Here is a 16,301-nt window from a genome sequence, read left to right on the forward strand (position 1 = left end):
GTATTGAGTTTGTGCTCGAAATGTACTGTAATTCTGCAAACTGTTAATATATATTTCAATCAATCAATAGTGTAGGCTATACGGTGCTGCTTGCGTATTAGGCCATGGCTCTTATGGCTCTATAGGATTTATAGGCCCCGGGTTATAGTTTCAATGTACTTTTATTATTATCTATATTCAACCTTTGTACTGATACGTTCTTGGTTTACCTATAGGCTATGATCCTCGATTACGGTTTCTATGCATGTGGTGTATTACCGTATGTTGACATTGCTTATGGTAAATCTAAAGAGTCATTGTATTAAAACAAATACAATAGAATAAAGTTGGCAATAGAGGTAGAAAAATACATGGTAAAAGCTGTTTTCTGCTGTGTTCATGAGCATGGTTAGCTCTGCATTTACGTGCTGGAGTAGTTAGGAATACAGTATGGTGTAGTAGTTATGTATGGTAATTCTGTGTCTGTGTGTCTTCTTTCCAGACAAGCCCGTCATTGGAGTCTCCAGTCATCCTAATTCTCCAGACATCTGACCATCTCCTTAGTGCTTCCCACACCAGCATCTGTCTACGTCCAGATTCCAGAGGTAAGTCTGGGATGTCCTACTGATTGATGCCAGCTTTGAGTTGGTTACCACAGCACAAGCTTTTTTCCAGGGAGTTCTGTCTCGATGACTAGCCTCATCCTCCTGACTGCTATCAATTTAGGTCCCTGTACAGACATGTGTAGGTAATAAGGTCCTGTTAAGGCCCATATCCATAAATGCTCCATAGGGAGTGGACAAAACAAACGAGAGAAATTTCACATGTTTTGTCTGTGTATTTATACTGACTGTTCCCAATATATCTACCGTTCATTTTCACAGAAGAGAAGAGAAGAGAAGAGAAGAGAAGAAAAGAAGAGAAGAGGAGGAGGAGAAGAGAAGAGAAGAGAAGAGAAGAGAAGGGAAGGGAAGGGAAGAGAATTAAGGTAAGGAGAAATATGGAGCACGCACACGCACACACACACCTTCATTCAAAGGGCTTTATCTGTTACGAATGAGTATGTTGGACCCAAAAGCGACAGCAGGCAGAACAAGTAAACTTAGAAGGATGTCTTAACAAAACACAGGAACTTCCATAAATGGGAAAACGGGTAAATAACAGGACTTTCCGAATACAGGACAGACTCACTCACCAGGGAGCTAGAAACCAACAAGAATACAATGCAAATGCGGGGTTTAAATAGACACAGGGATAACAGATGGCGCACACACAGGTAGGGCCTATACTAAATTGACAATCAACACTGGGATAGGCTGAAGGGGACTAAAAGGAAGGCCAGTGCAAGCATGCTCTGTTGCACTGGCCTAAAAGTGGGTCCTTTAAAACGGCTTCAACTTCTGAGAATGTGATGTCCTACTGATTGATGCCAGCTTTGTGTTGGTTACCACAGCACAAGCTTTTTTCCAGGGAGTTCTGTCTCGATGACTAGCCTCATCCTCCTGACTGCTATCAATTTAGGTCCCTGTACAGACATTTGTAGGTAATAAGGTCCTGTTAAGGCCCATATCCATAAATGCTCCATAGGGAGTGGACAAAACAAACGAGAGAAATTTCACATGTTTTGTCTGTGTATTTATATCTGTTTGGTTGCTGACTGTTCCCAATATTTTTGTTTCAGTAAAATGTCGACACGCAGAAAGAGCGAGCCATTGTCCGCCAAGGAGAGACTGGAAGCGCTTGCTGAGGTTGCGGATGCGTTTGTTGAGACGGAGGTAAGTACATTCTCGTTGTACATGCATGTGAAATAATTTTAACTCCAGTTAGTTGATGCCCATTTCTCTACATTTCATGACATCTCCGTATAGAGAGCTAAAGGCCAAGCTACCAGCCAAGCTACAGCGACAACTCAGAAGCCTGAAGTTAGCTGGTCGATGAGGGATGCTGATGGGATTCGTGTAAAAACCAGCAAACGCAGGAGAAAGGCTTCATCTTATGGTTAGTCTCCATCTATGGAGAGTGATTTTGATGGATTGAAGTGGTTGGAGTATGTATAGGGTAATCATTTGATAGTGTCTGTTATTGTTTTGATTTATGCTGGCAAAGAGTTTGAACATATTTGGTCTAATGTGGTTGCTGTTTCTCCAGTTGGTACATCCACTACACCATCTACGTCCACTACACCATCTGTGTCAACACCATGGCTCGGTTACCAAGAACCTGGTAAGTATAAATGTACTTAAAATAAATTCCTCAAAGAAGACTATGGCAGTGATGTTTTATTTTTCTTGTGTTTCTCTCCCTGAAGATTTTAATAGGCAGATGCTCGAAGAGCTTCTTCAGGACACTGCGTATGATTGTGTAGAGCAGCCAACACAGTCTCACACTTGGAGTCAAAGGCAGAAAGATGTCCAACTAGGCTGGCAACAGGCAAGAGACCACAATGTGGACAACGTGTTGTCAGCGGAGAACATCGTGGAGAGGACGTGTCAACACTGTCACTTGAGAGAAGCTGTCATCCGTTGTGGGGAATGTATGCCTTCAGAGTCGTTTTGTGCAGAGTGTGATCGTTTGGTACATGAACGTCACACTCTGCACAATAGGCAAACCACCATGTGTGGTTATTATAAATACATTCCCCCAACAGAGTCGGTGAATCTCAGTGATGGGAAATACATCATCTGTGAACAAGGTCTCTTTTTCAATTAACAGACAACATTGGCTCATTATAACCTGTTATCCCAGTACCTTCACACAACCCAAACATTTCATCCTGATTGTCCTTTGCCCCTTCAGATTGTTTGCTGCCAACAGCATATCCTGGAAAGATATGCACCTGTGACACGTTTGATGTTTCAGTCTCAGCTGGTAGAGCCATCATACTGGTTTCCATAAATGGTAGGAATTTAAGTCTTCATCTATGTAGATGCACACACCGTATGTGTTTAATAGACATTACTTAAGTTCCTTGCTATGTCTCATTTACTCTCAGGCCGCTATGATCTTCGCCTCCCAGTGCTGTCGTGCAAACAGTGCTCTAAGCAGTGGTCTCCGGAGGTCAGGGACTTTGTCAGAAGTGGCTACTGGCCTGGAACCATGCAAGCCCAGACACTGTTCCACCAGGATGTCTTCCACTCCTTTGAGGCAATGAAGACATCAGCTCCAGCGTTGTCTAGACAAGCCTTCACAACCATGTTGGACCAGAGGACAAAGCAGTTTGGAAGAGTGAGTAATTAGTTTGTCATGTCGTTAAGCCAGTTTATTTAATTTTATTTATGTAGCAGTCATATTAATTATTATATCTTTTCAGACTGGCAAAGTGAATGCAGGTTCTTTTCAGACAAGCTTTCTGCAGTATATGTACTGCAAGTCTGTTGAGAACCAGCTTCACGGAGATGAACAACGCTTTGTCTGTCCTGCTTGCACCCCGGACATGCTGGCTGTTTCAGTTGATGGCAACAGAAAACTGTACAGGTTCCAGCAAAAAAAACAGTTAGTTTGTCTTTCCTATAAACACTATCGTAATGTTTTTTATTTATTTAAGATGACACTTCAGCTGTTGAATGTAATAACTGTTACTTTGTGACCTTGTTTTGAAAATGTGTGTATGTAGGAGTGAAGAGCCAGGGTTCTTTGATGGCTTGTTCTTGGCAAAAGACTCTGAGGTGTCAACTTTTGTTGAGGAGGTCAGAGGAGTTGTAACAAGTGTAAGTTTTAAACAAGTGAAACATGGCTCAGCCAAAAAAAAGTCTTGACTGTATGTTTCAGTATTGAGCCCTGCTATCTATTGTCTAACTATTAATACTGTATATTCTAACTATGTGCTTTGGTAGACTGCGGGAAAAGCGACGTGTGGGAATTCGCACTGGAGAGCTGCTAGGGAGACGTCCAAGCAGGCCAACAGGTTGGACGAAGAAGGCATTGAAGTTGCCGTTTGTAGGCACGGATTCCTTCTTAGAGGTTAGTATTAGTATTGATGATAAATTGAACATACAAAAAGATATCATGATTATCTAAAGCACAATAATATGCTCCTAATCACCCCTCCCCTCCAAAGGTCTGAATATGTACAGAGGAGAAATCTTTGCCTACCCGATGTTTCTCCAGCAAGAGTACAAGAGTGCCACATTCTTGGCCATGGATGTGACCTGCAGATACGTACCTTACCTGGCGAAGGTGTCGGAGAACCTGGCCCATCTTCAACCCCTTCTGAGCATGAAACCGTGCTTGTCTGTCATGCATGCTAAAGCACACACTACAAAATGCGAGGTGATGCGTCATACTGCTTGATGATGTAAATTAGATTGTCACAATGCATGGCAATGTTAGCCACAGAACAATGGTCTGAACTGACCCAAACTATATAACCATAGTAACCTATGGCTATGCATCAATATTGACCATGCGTCTGGCCACACTGTTCATACTTCCTATAGATCCAGTGGAATGCGAGGAACCAGGAGGGAGTTGGGACCACTCTCGGTGAAGAGGTTGAGCAGGTCAACAGTTTCCTGTCCAGATGTGCCCTGACCACCAAGTATATGATGAAGTCAGGTTTGTAAGCTTATTTAACCCCCTGCTACTTTTAGCCTGCAAAGGTACACTAAACATTTTCAACAATCTTATTTGGATTTGTGTTACAGTAAGAACTGACATGCTTGCGGTCCATGCCATGGGGTGGAATCTCCGTAAAGCCATTGGCCTACACTCCGCTTTGTCTTCCAGATACAAAAAGGTATGTTCTTTTGTTAAAAAAACGTAATGTGTAACTCTGATCATGATTCAACTTCAAATGCTATTTCATGAACACATTTGTAAATTACAGTGTTCTGTATTGCAATTTTGCAGACTGTCGAGAAGACTTTGGAGGTAACGGAGGGACTCGGGAAGCTGCAGGAACAGTTTAAGTGCACAGATGACATGCTGCAACAGTGGGTCATTGATGTGAAGCAGTGGGCCAGTACCGGTAAGAACAATGTCCTCACATGGACAACACGCATCAATGTGTGTGGGGAAGAATCAATCTGACGGCTGACAATGAGTACATTTTTAGAACTTGTGTGAACACTTTTTTGTTTCTTAGGAAGTGCAGCAGCCAGTTCTGTGTCATCAGAGATGCATTGTTTGCAGCTCTCCATTGACTCGCTTTTTGTGAGCATCTGTCAGAAGAAACACTACCTCTACAGACAGAATGGTATGTATTGTGAAATTATTTTGCTGGCTCTTGCAGTATGTCAGTTTTGTTCGTTACACAGCAATTAAATTGCAAACCAATTAATCAAGAGGGCAAAACTTACATTGCCTGTAAAACTATAACTATACATAATACATTTCATTCATTTACTGGACAGAGCCCAAATCACAGCTTTTTGTAATACTATTTTGCAGATCGCAACAAAAGGCGTCAGAAAATCACCCAGAAGATTGGCCAGGAGAAGAAACGCTTGTTGGATGATGTCCAGAGGTATGTAATAGATATTTTCGAATCCTAAATCGATTGCCAAATATATTGGTGTATTTCTCTGCCTTCCATTCAATAGTCCAGTCTGAAATGGCACATTGGTGAGAGAGCTTGCTGACTAGACCACAGTGGTCCTCCATGCTTACTATCACTCTGTCAGCGAAGTGTATTTGTCTCATCTTTAGAATATATCCTTTTATGACCAGGTATTTACAGTATAGCACATTAGATTGGGTTTGGGGAACAGGCCAGGAGGCTTGTTGATCTGTATGCTGTTCTGGCTTAATCTTCATTCTCAACACTTCACCCTGCCTGGTATTAATATTTTACATTATAGGTACAACCAACAACCTGATGCAACCCCTGTGGATATAAGCACTGTTGTGCAGAAACTGTCCAACAAAGCTGTGGAGAGCATGATATGGCCATGGCAGGAACAGAACACAGGTGTTTATTATAATACCGGTATCTCTATTAGACTTTGTGAGCTCGTTTGAGATGACTTTTTGTATTTATTTATAATTAATAATTCAATGTTTTCATTATTAATGTTGTCATATCACAGATGGTGTCAACATCCTCTGCAAGAAACAGCTTTTTGACCAGGTGATGCTTCTGTCACGACTGGCAGAGGAAAAGCAGATTCTGGTAAAGGAGATGATGCAACACTGTGCCTTCTTAAAGGACTCTGTAGCAAAAGTGCAAACACAGATGGGAACTGTCTTGTCACAGACGGGAAGTAAGTACAACTCCATCTGTCTTTTTATGAAATTGTCCAAGTGAGAGACATGTTGGTTTTTCGTTACCGTTCATTTTAACATGTGTGGTTTGAATTGAATTCCATTAATGTTCTTGTGTATATATTCTAGCTTTTCCAAATGTATTGACCGAGGAGGGTTCGAGGGGCCTAATCTGTCTGCTCAAGAGAAGATTGGAGGACCTTAAACTCAAGCAGCAGATTGCAGGGAGAGCCTACAAGGCCATTCTGGGGCCAAGTCTCCAACTGTTGGAAGAACAGGAGGCAGAGATGGAGGAGGAAAGAGAGTGTCAACCAGAAAGCTCGGACGATGACGACGACGAGGAGGACACTGAGATATGAGACTACATATTGCCTGGGATGTATACAAGGTTGACCAGTGGATTATTTTATTTGCTTTTTTTCTCCTTTTGGAGTGGATTATTTTATTTGCTTTTTTTCACGGTATTGTTTGACTGGGGGCACCCCTAACGTGCGCACGGCTCAGGAACGTCCTGCGCTGAACGGACTGTGTACACTACACACAAGCGCAATGACATGAAGCGGTGTTTGAAGGTTTTTCCAGAAAGACCTGTTGTAAATGTCATTTTACTTTTTGGCTGTCTCATTTTTAAAATGGTACTTATATAGCGCCTTTATCCAAGGTGCTTTACATAGATTGTGCATTACATTCACACACACATTTATACACCGATGCCGGAGGAAACCATGCAAGGTTTCGAAAACGTTCAAAACGTTTGAATATACCCCCTTTTCCTCATAGATGCAGATGGATCTCCGATCAACACATGTCAGTTCAGTTTTCATTTATGCTTGCTGTTTTTGGCGATTTGCTGCAGTGTTGGGTCAGACGTGCTCCCGTTGCATTCGTTCAGCATAATGTCAATTTCAAATTTTAATATTTCCAAAATTATTACAGTTTTGACATTATTATGTCAACTGTTCCTGTGTGTGTGGGGGGAGGAGGGGGAGAATGTTTAGGCCTGTCTCTACAATACAAATCTCTCTACAATACAAACAGCAGCATAATGTAAAAATAAACAACAGAAAAACACATTGGACACAACTGGACATAATCACAACAAGACCATAGACTTCAGACACAGGACCATAAGCAGGCAGAAAGGAGAGTGTATACTGCTCTGTGTTCATTCTCGGATGGAAGGTGAGCCTACGACTAAAGGTCCTCACTGTATATTTATTGATTGAATACTTAACAGGCTTTGGGCTAAGCCCCTATAGGGCCATGGCTTGTTTCCATTGTGGTATTCTGTATAATATCGGAATCAGTCAGAATCTGTATCGGCAAATATGACCCTGTGATTAATCGTAGCTCGGATATCGGTCGTAATTTCATTATTGTAGAGCTATTACATTTATTTACCTTTTTAAAAAGGAGATGGCTATTTGTAGGCCTATTATACAGGGAAAAATGCATCCTTGACTCATTTGGAGCATCAATAGTACTACCTTTGCTTGTTGATCTGTGTAAAGCATGTTGAATTCCCTTGTTGAAATGTGCTATACAAATAAAACTGCCTTGCTTTTTAATAACCTATTTGTAATTTCTTGACTTTGAAATCCTACTAAATACTTCAATCTATAAATTAGTAGCTTAATGACTAGTAATACATTGTCTTCATGTCCAATGTATTAGCTTTTACTTTTCAGGATTTCAATTCAAATATAGTAAAAATAGATGATCTACAAGCTCAAAACGCGTCACAATGTCACGTTTTGAGCTTGTAGATCGGCTATTTTTGCGACGACAGTAACATCCATATGTCCATCTATTTTCTGTGTTTTTGTAATCTGCATTTTTAATATTGATGTAACTTTAGATGTTCTTAATAGCGTTCTTCTCCAATGGGTTCTCAATGTTTTATTGTACTGAAAACTCCTTGTTTTGCAACATAGCTGAGTTGTCTGTTTTTGGCCATAAAATTCATTAATTCATTCAAGTTTTTTTTTATTCTCGAAATTACAGTAATTTAACTCATTAGTGGTGCAAACCACTTCCTTAAGTGAGTGTGTGTGGGTGCCTGCCTGCCTGCCTGCCTGCCTGGGTGCGTCTGAGCATGAAAACAGCATGGGGTTTTTTTCACCACCTGTGCGCAACCTAACATGCACACAAACACACACGCACATATTAACTGTATATATGGTGATTTCAGGTGTGCCAGTACAGTAGTGGGTACAGTAGAGAGACCCCCACACGGTAACTGTCACCCTCACCCTGGGTGTGTTCCTGTTTGTCTGGAACTCCCCCCACCCCACACGGAGTTGCACCACTTACTTCACACGGGTGTGATCTTTCTCAGTGTCGAGTAATAGTATGCTAGTATGCTCACCAAGGTTTTAAAACGACCCAGGGGTACCAATGTGGTCAATTGTAATGTAGTTTGCAGGTGATTCCATGTATTAGGGCCACAGAGGCCAAAAGCAGATCTACCAAGTTCAGAGTTAACTTTTGGGGACATTTCTTGATCTGGTGTGATAGGGTTCAGAGTCCCATTTCAGAAATGATGTATTTAGGACAATCTCCAAGCATGACTTTATACAAGAACAGGTGCCAATGCAGTTATCGTCTCTCTGTCAGGGAGGACCATCCAACCTTGGTATATAAGATACAATGGTGAGTACCATAGCTATCACCTGTAATAAATCGAATCGATAAACAGAGTCTAGGGATTTAAGAGTGGATGCTGCTGCATGCAGAATGTCTTGGAAAAAATTGCATGGTTTTCTCTCTCAACATACAGTACATGTGTATAGGCTGCACATCTCTAAAGTGACAATTTAAGGCCATTAAGAACCTTTGATGACCACTGCTCTCTACTGAAGTAAGACAAGTACATGGGTACTGTTGCTTCTCTTCTAAATCGAGGCCCATTGCAAGTTACCATATGCAATTGTATAATGATTTTGATGTTGGATGTTGTGGATGCTAGGTTGTCATAGATATTGTAATGAACTTTTGAACTCTGCAGTCACCCTATATGCATTATAACAGTGATTATAAAGCTTTATAAATGTTTATAATATGTATTACAACTATGAATAATGAAATTTAGTGCGAGTGACCAGTAATAATAATGATATGTGATCTTAAGTAATTATAAAATGCTTTATAATTATTTATTATAGTTATAAAGCATTATGAGTATAAATATAAGTAAGTAGCCTTGATGAGCCATGAGGCCCATAGGGCAGGAGCCTATCTCCTGTTTCTGTAGCGTGAGGCAGCTTGATGTACACCCCCTGGACATGACACTAGTATGTCACAGGGACTTACCCCCAATCCAACCCTTGATGCTGAGTGCCAAGCAGGGAGGCACTGGGTATTTGGTATGACCCGGCCGGGGATTGAACGCATTGAATGCATTAGGGGTATATTTATAAAGTATTACAGATGGGATGCATAGCAAGGCCACAATATTGTGCTGCTGGGTGTAGAGGAGTGTAAGGAAGGGAACAACAAGGATTCCTCAGTTTAGCACTGTACTGAACAGTCCTGTACTGTACACCATCCGGCTGAATGCCAAGAGGACTGAGGTTGTCGCCTATGCCGTAGATGTATAGAGCCTCTGTAGTGTACTGTACACCCCACACGTGAGGAAGGTTGACCCTGTCATCAATAATGCTCTTCGGATCCTAACTGGCTGCCTGAAGCCGACCCCTGTGCCCTACCTGCCAGTCCTAGCAGGAATTGCCCCCGCCGGCCTTCGACAGTGTTTCCCAGCACACAGACTTACGGTTCTCTTAATTGGCTAGCGTTAGGGTTCGTTTTCAACGCGCGATAGCTCGGGAACAATAGGTCCGTCAGCCAAGTAATTCACATGGGCGCGTACAGCTCTCCAAGATCTACGCTCCGATAGGTCCGCCATTCTCGTGCGACACCCGTAGCAAGAGTCCAACTCTGACCTGTAATCCACAAGCCTTAGAGACATGATAAACCTTACAGTGTATTGAATGATGAAATGCTAATCCTAATTTTGAGAACCACACGTCCGTGCGCGGGGAGACACATATTGGCGCGTTCGTCAGATTGATAGCTATGCGTGGATGTAAAGCACGCCCATTTTCGACCTTTGTGGGAGGAGCTATCGCGCGTTAAAGTCTAACCCTAGTTTTCTGAACCACATGACCGTGTTTGGAGAAACACATATCAGATTGTTCGTCCTGACAAGCTATATAACATACTAAAAGATGGGCCTCTAATATCCAATGGATTTTGACTTAGAGGCCTTAGAGAGGCTAGAACAATAACAACAAATTTTTTTTCCACGGGACCAATTCCATTAAATCCAGCGTGAAAAAGTGAGTCAGACTAAGTAGTTTTTGTAAAAAAAAAAAAAAAATTGTGTTTGTGGGGTCCAAAAAACGTGTCTAAAAAAATATCTAAAATATTTAGAAGTGTCGTAGAGACTTGAAACCAATTCCATTGGATTCCCCGTGCTTCAGACATGGATAGACACCCTTTGTTTTAGAACATTTGTTTTTTCCCTGTCGACCATAGCTTAAAAGGGGCTCGACGCCGCCTGATGCGGCTCGACGCCGCACAGGGGTCACGGGCGTGACCTTTGATAGTTAGAAGTGTCGTAGAGACTCAGGATCAAGTTCAATGGATTCAGCTTGATGAGACGAAGAAAAAAATTGCCTGCTCAAAACAAACGGACAAATTTAATTGATTTTAACGCGTTGGAGGCCACTAAAAATCCAATTTTTTAAGGATTCCTCTAAATACACTTCCCCCCCTATGTCAAGTAAGGGAAATCTAATGGTGTTAGTTTTAACTGTCTAGAAGACTTAGAAATGGGTCAAATTGCTGTTTGAAAGTTAAAAAAAATCATATTTTGTCGAATTTTAGTCATTTTGCTCCAAAACTCCTTCTACCCCAACTAAACCAATGGTGCTGAATCAGAATATGTAGGTTATATCTCAATCCGACAACCAGAAGTGCCTTAATTGGCCCCTAGTTGGCTAATTATAGAGTTTGCGTAGAAATGTCGTAGAGAAATATATATGAAGAATAGTGATGGGGGATCTGTGTGTCTCTAGTAAAGCACTTTGACCTGCATTCCATGACATGACATGAAAGGTGCTATACATTTATCCATCCATGCAGTTATCCATGCGGCTCACCTCTGTTCACAGAATCTGAGCTGAATTGACATCTGTACCATTGTGATCAAACCAGTCAAGTTGTACAGTAGTACTGGTGCACTGCATTAACCTATTTTGGTGGCCTTTCATTCTGTGATATTTTCTGAGACCAGATCCACCACGCAGTCATGTATAGCCTATACATCTTCATGTAGGCCTATGGCATGTGGATGGGATTAACTATAATTATGTCATTTTGTGGTTTTTTTCCTAAATACTTTAGAAAGTATGCACCAAACTGTACAGGCATTGCTTTAGTGCTTCAAAACAGCTACATTATGAGAATGGGATATTTAAGGAGATCTGGAATGGTGTGATGTACTATGTTGATGTAATAGGCTACATTCTGGGTAAAACAGGTCTATTATTGTTCAAATTGAATACTGACACACATTTGCCCATCACTGTTAGGTCTACCCCTTAAAACTTTAAGTGCCCTCTGACCATGAAGGCTTTGAAACATATGCCCCTCATTTTGTACTAGCATAAGTATAAACTCTGCATATGGTTATATTGTAAGGAATAGGGTTATAAACATGTTATAGAACATGTATTATAACCCTATTCCTGTACTGTGTTTCACCCACTGAGAGAGACGAGTTGTTCAATGGCTAACAGACTAGGCAACGTTTCAAAACAGAACTTCTGATACCTATTTCTGTTGCTATTGTTACACACCTTGAGTTCCTGTTCATGCTTTCGCTAACCATTAGTAGGCTTATTGTACAGTAACAGATCTATAACACAATGATTCATGTATGTGCTTTGTGTATTGTCATCGTGTTGTATTGCATACTAAGTACACGTTAAGGTACAGGAAGAAATAGCATGGTCTTCACACATTTTCTGAAGTTTCACCAATCATTATCAATTTTCAAAATACCTACCAATTCAATAAGAAAATCTAACAATCTGAGCAGTGGAACTGTAAAGATGTTAAGTGCAATACTTTGGCCCCTGCAGCTAATTGTATAGGGTGAGTTCCTTGCCAACACAGCCCTACTGAGCAAATGATGAAACAGTGATTTATAAACAAATACTTTATTTGTACATACAAAATCAAAAAATCAAAAAAAAAATCAGGTCTTCAGGAGGACATCCTTTGTAGGGATCCAGGAGGGCGGGAAGGTTTTATTGCTGAAATGAAAACAGATGATAGTCCTATGAAATACCAAGAAAGTGTAGTATATCACTCCGCATCTCCTTGACAGCCAGCCTATTTATCTCTATGGTAGTTTGCTTCAGCCGGTAGAATTTGAGCTTGGAGAGTACAGAATATTCTCCGTTGTGAATTTCTGCACATGCAATATAAAAAACGAATAAAGCACCAAGGGGTCGATGGCTGTCAAGGAGTTTAATCCTTAAATTGACACCCTGTGTCAAATAATTGATTTCAAAATACTGCTGGTATATTAAACGAAATACAAAATAAATTTCTGATCTTGTACATGAATCACCCAGACACCTCAGGTGCCCATGCAGGTCAGCCTGCATGGTAAACCATCCTGCTCCAGTGAATTCACGCGTCTTCTGTGAAAACGTAGAAGACGCTCAGGTCCCTGTGATTGACAGACTGAATTCACGTGACCGGGATGGTTTACCAGGCTAGGAAAGGTCTGCTTGAACGTGGGGAAGCATTAATTAGTGTTTAGACACCACATATAACAAATAAAACTGCCTTGCTTTGTAATAATAACCTATTTGTAGATGCTTCTTCCAGAAAATATATATATATATAACTTTATGTCAAATCAAATACATCAGAGAAACAAAGTTCAAGTTACCATTTGGGGCATGGGGCCCAATGGACCAGGGACTGTTTCTTGCCCTTGGGTAAAAGGAAAACAGGAAAATAAAGTACAAATTAAATAAAATAATTACTCCCAGCTTCTAAAATGCTGTCAGCATACAACCAAAATGTAATTGTTTTGTTTAATATCAGAGCTCAAACTCTACATGTTCCAAATACTTCATATACAGTAGATACTAACCTTTCTGGTGCGGCTCTTTTTATCAACGTACACTATTGTGTACGGTTCGGCGGGGTTGTTGTGAAAGTCACAATCTGTAAGCACAAACCATACCACTTCAAATTTATTTGTTACACAATTAATTTCTGTATTATACCCTACTCACTCACATACTGTTGAGCCTCCACCCAGAGGACGTAGTGCCTGCCTTCTACTCTTTGCACATTCAACACACCGCTCCGCTGCTGACATGCACTGCCTTACCCCGTAAGTGAAGTGACACATATTACCTCTCTTTCTTTATCAGTCAAGTTTATGTGTGTAGACTCAGGTAGACAACATAAGAAACACTTTACATAGATAAAGAATGCCATTACAAGAGCAGTGTTTTCCAAAAAGTACACCGACATATGATAACTCAGAGGCTGGGGTTAGACAGCAGCATACTAGAATTCTGAGACTCATTCAGTCGACACAGAACACTTTTCAGGCCCTATTGAAAAACCTGATTAGATGTACAAATTAAATGGGTCTGCAGAGACTTCTGGCTTCTCCATTTACCCAAGCGTGGCCTTGAAACTGGTTCAGTTCAGTTTATTTCCAGCTCTTTTGAACAAAATGTGCATACATTGTGCATTTAATGCAATTTGGGCAAGACATGATCACAGTCACAAGTCCAAGGCACAAGTTGCCAAGTTCAGTTGACTTGTCAGATTCAGAGACACCCTCTATGGTGCAAGGTAATGGAGTCTCACCTAGACACAGATTTTGACCAGAAGGTCAAGATTCAATGTATCCCCTGAGCAAGCACCATTAGTGCAATCATATAAATGGCAACATATGCACAGGAATCCAGGATTATAACAATAGTCATTCATACCATCATCCCCGTTCTCCTCACTCTCCTCACTCCTCTTGGCCAAGATGGTCACCACAGGGCCAGGCGTGCTACATGGAGGGGAAAAAAAGGGAATTAAGGCCTGTGGTCTTTGCCTCGCAAGCCAGGTTCTCAAACACCACGCACCTTTCCAGTCTCTGGTCTGGTCCTCATACCCAGAAGTTATGAGGGAATGCCTACTGAGTAGCAAAAAACTACTTTCTGGCCTTGACAGCCCATACATGCAAACAGAAAAGTCCTATATGATTGCATTACACTCACTTTGCCACTCGATCTGCCATTCACTTTATGCATGCGCATACCCTCTATTGAAATGAAATTTAAGTTGCTGAGCAAGAGCAAAAGATTGCCCACCTGTTCTGCATAGTTATGATCACCTCTATTGACTTATGCAGACCGTGGCCATCTTGAGATAAGAGTTTGGAAGCGCTCGCTTTCAGCAAAGCAACGTCCTGCTGCTTTCTGCATTTGGCTATGTGCAAATTCAAAACAGTTGGTATGCAGGGCAGGGCCATTGAGTGATATCGAACGAGCGCTTCCAAACTCCAACACATAAATAATCACCTGCAAGGAATTGCAACTAGTTAGCAACCTGCAATTAACTTAAAAGGAGAATTCCATACTAGAGGCTTTCTTACCTTTATTTGTAGTTGTTACGTCCCCACCAAAGAGGTCCAGGTGTTATTTTGTGCAAAAGTGCATTATTGGCTATTTCCCCTACCATAAACCCTCAATGGGGGTTGGGTTTTTGTGCTAAAATTGGCTTATTTCCATCGAAATAAGTAGTAAAGTGTGCCACTTGGGATACTATTTACATTCTGAAGAGGATACAAAAAAAAAGATTTTTGAGCGATGGAAATAAGCGAATTGGCACAACACCCCATAGCCCCATTCAATTCAATGCAATTCATTGAGGGCTTATGGTAGGGGAAATAGCCAATAATGCGCTTTTGCACAAAATAACACCTGGACCTCTTTGGTGGGGACGTAACAACTACAAATAAAGGTAAGAAAGCCTTCTAGTATTCTCCTTTAATGGCAAGATGGCTGCGGTCTGCATATACTCAATTGCTCAGCATCTTCTATTCTGTATCGTCACTTACCTTGTAGTTGGTCCCTCCTTCTTCTTCTTCTTCTTCTTCGGCGGCTCAGCCGAAGAAGAAGCTTCCTTTGCCTCCACCATCTGTTCCTGCTCCTTCCTGCTCTCTTTCCCGTCCTCTTCTCTGGCCTCACCCATCTCTCCACCCTCTACTTGTCCATCCTCATCACCCATGTCTTCCTCCATCTCTCCACCCTTCTTCTTCGTCTCAACTTCCTCTGCCTCCACCATCTCTTCCTGCTCCTTCCTGCTCTCATTCTCTCCGGCCTCACCCATCTCTCCACCTTCTACATCCCCTACTTGTCCATCCTCATCACCCATGTCTTCCTCCATCTCTCCACCCTTCTTTTCCGTCTCAACTTCCTCTGCCTCCACCATCTCTTCCTGCTCATTCCCGCCCTCTTCTCCGGCCTCACCCATCTCTCCACCTTCTACATCCCCTACTTGTCCATCCTCATCACCCACGTCTTCCTCCACCTCACCCTCTGCATCCCCTGCCAACTCTGCCCCCATCTCTCTCTCCTCTACTCTCTCGCTCTCCTCTCCTTCTCCTATGTCCTGCGTGTCTCTCCCCTCTTCCCTCACAGAATTGCATGCTTTTAAAGAACAAAAACAGAAAAACAAAAAAGGTATAGTACATTTAAATATGCTCCATCTGGACATAATACAGGACCAATGTCATGGATATAGATATCGTGCTCTAACCTACCTTGGAGTAATCCCTCAAAAAGGGCCAGCATCTTGCGCAGTAACACATGCCCCTCTGGGGGAAGCTTGAAGGGAAAGTGCATGTCGGCGTTCCAGCCGGCATTCTTTCCCTTTGTGGGCTTCCCCCAGAGGAGCAAGGGAACGTGCCCCAATGCCTTCATTCTCTCCACCTAAAGCAATGAAAAGCATAACAGCAAACATTGTCATGGCAGGGTCACAAAGCCCAATGAACGGCTATTTCAGCTGGTGTCGTTCACTGAAAA

The 16,301-nt window shown here is 41.8% G+C and overlaps 1 protein-coding gene across 1 annotated transcript; it reads left to right on the top strand.

Moving 5' to 3' along the window:
* The first annotated feature begins 494 nt into the window (after window positions 1-494).
* On the top strand, window positions 495-7,657 carry LOC306917852 (uncharacterized protein). Its single transcript, XM_079530750.1, has 20 exons — window positions 495-584; window positions 864-967; window positions 1,661-1,754; window positions 1,848-1,977; window positions 2,128-2,202; window positions 2,288-2,671; window positions 2,776-2,877; window positions 2,972-3,204; window positions 3,290-3,471; window positions 3,593-3,686; window positions 3,813-3,939; window positions 4,037-4,248; window positions 4,416-4,533; window positions 4,623-4,714; window positions 4,828-4,945; window positions 5,063-5,173; window positions 5,368-5,443; window positions 5,778-5,887; window positions 6,006-6,179; window positions 6,310-7,657. Exons 3-20 carry the CDS (start codon window positions 1,665-1,667, stop codon window positions 6,537-6,539), a joined length of 2,658 nt encoding a protein of 885 aa, XP_079386876.1. The 5' UTR covers window positions 495-584; window positions 864-967; window positions 1,661-1,664; the 3' UTR covers window positions 6,540-7,657.
* Window positions 7,658-16,301: the final 8,644 nt, after the last annotated feature.

The sequence above is a fragment of the Electrona antarctica genome (assembly GCF_951216825.1).
Source record: "Electrona antarctica genome assembly, contig: scaffold_32, whole genome shotgun sequence".
Classification (NCBI taxonomy): Eukaryota; Metazoa; Chordata; class Actinopteri; order Myctophiformes; family Myctophidae; genus Electrona; species Electrona antarctica.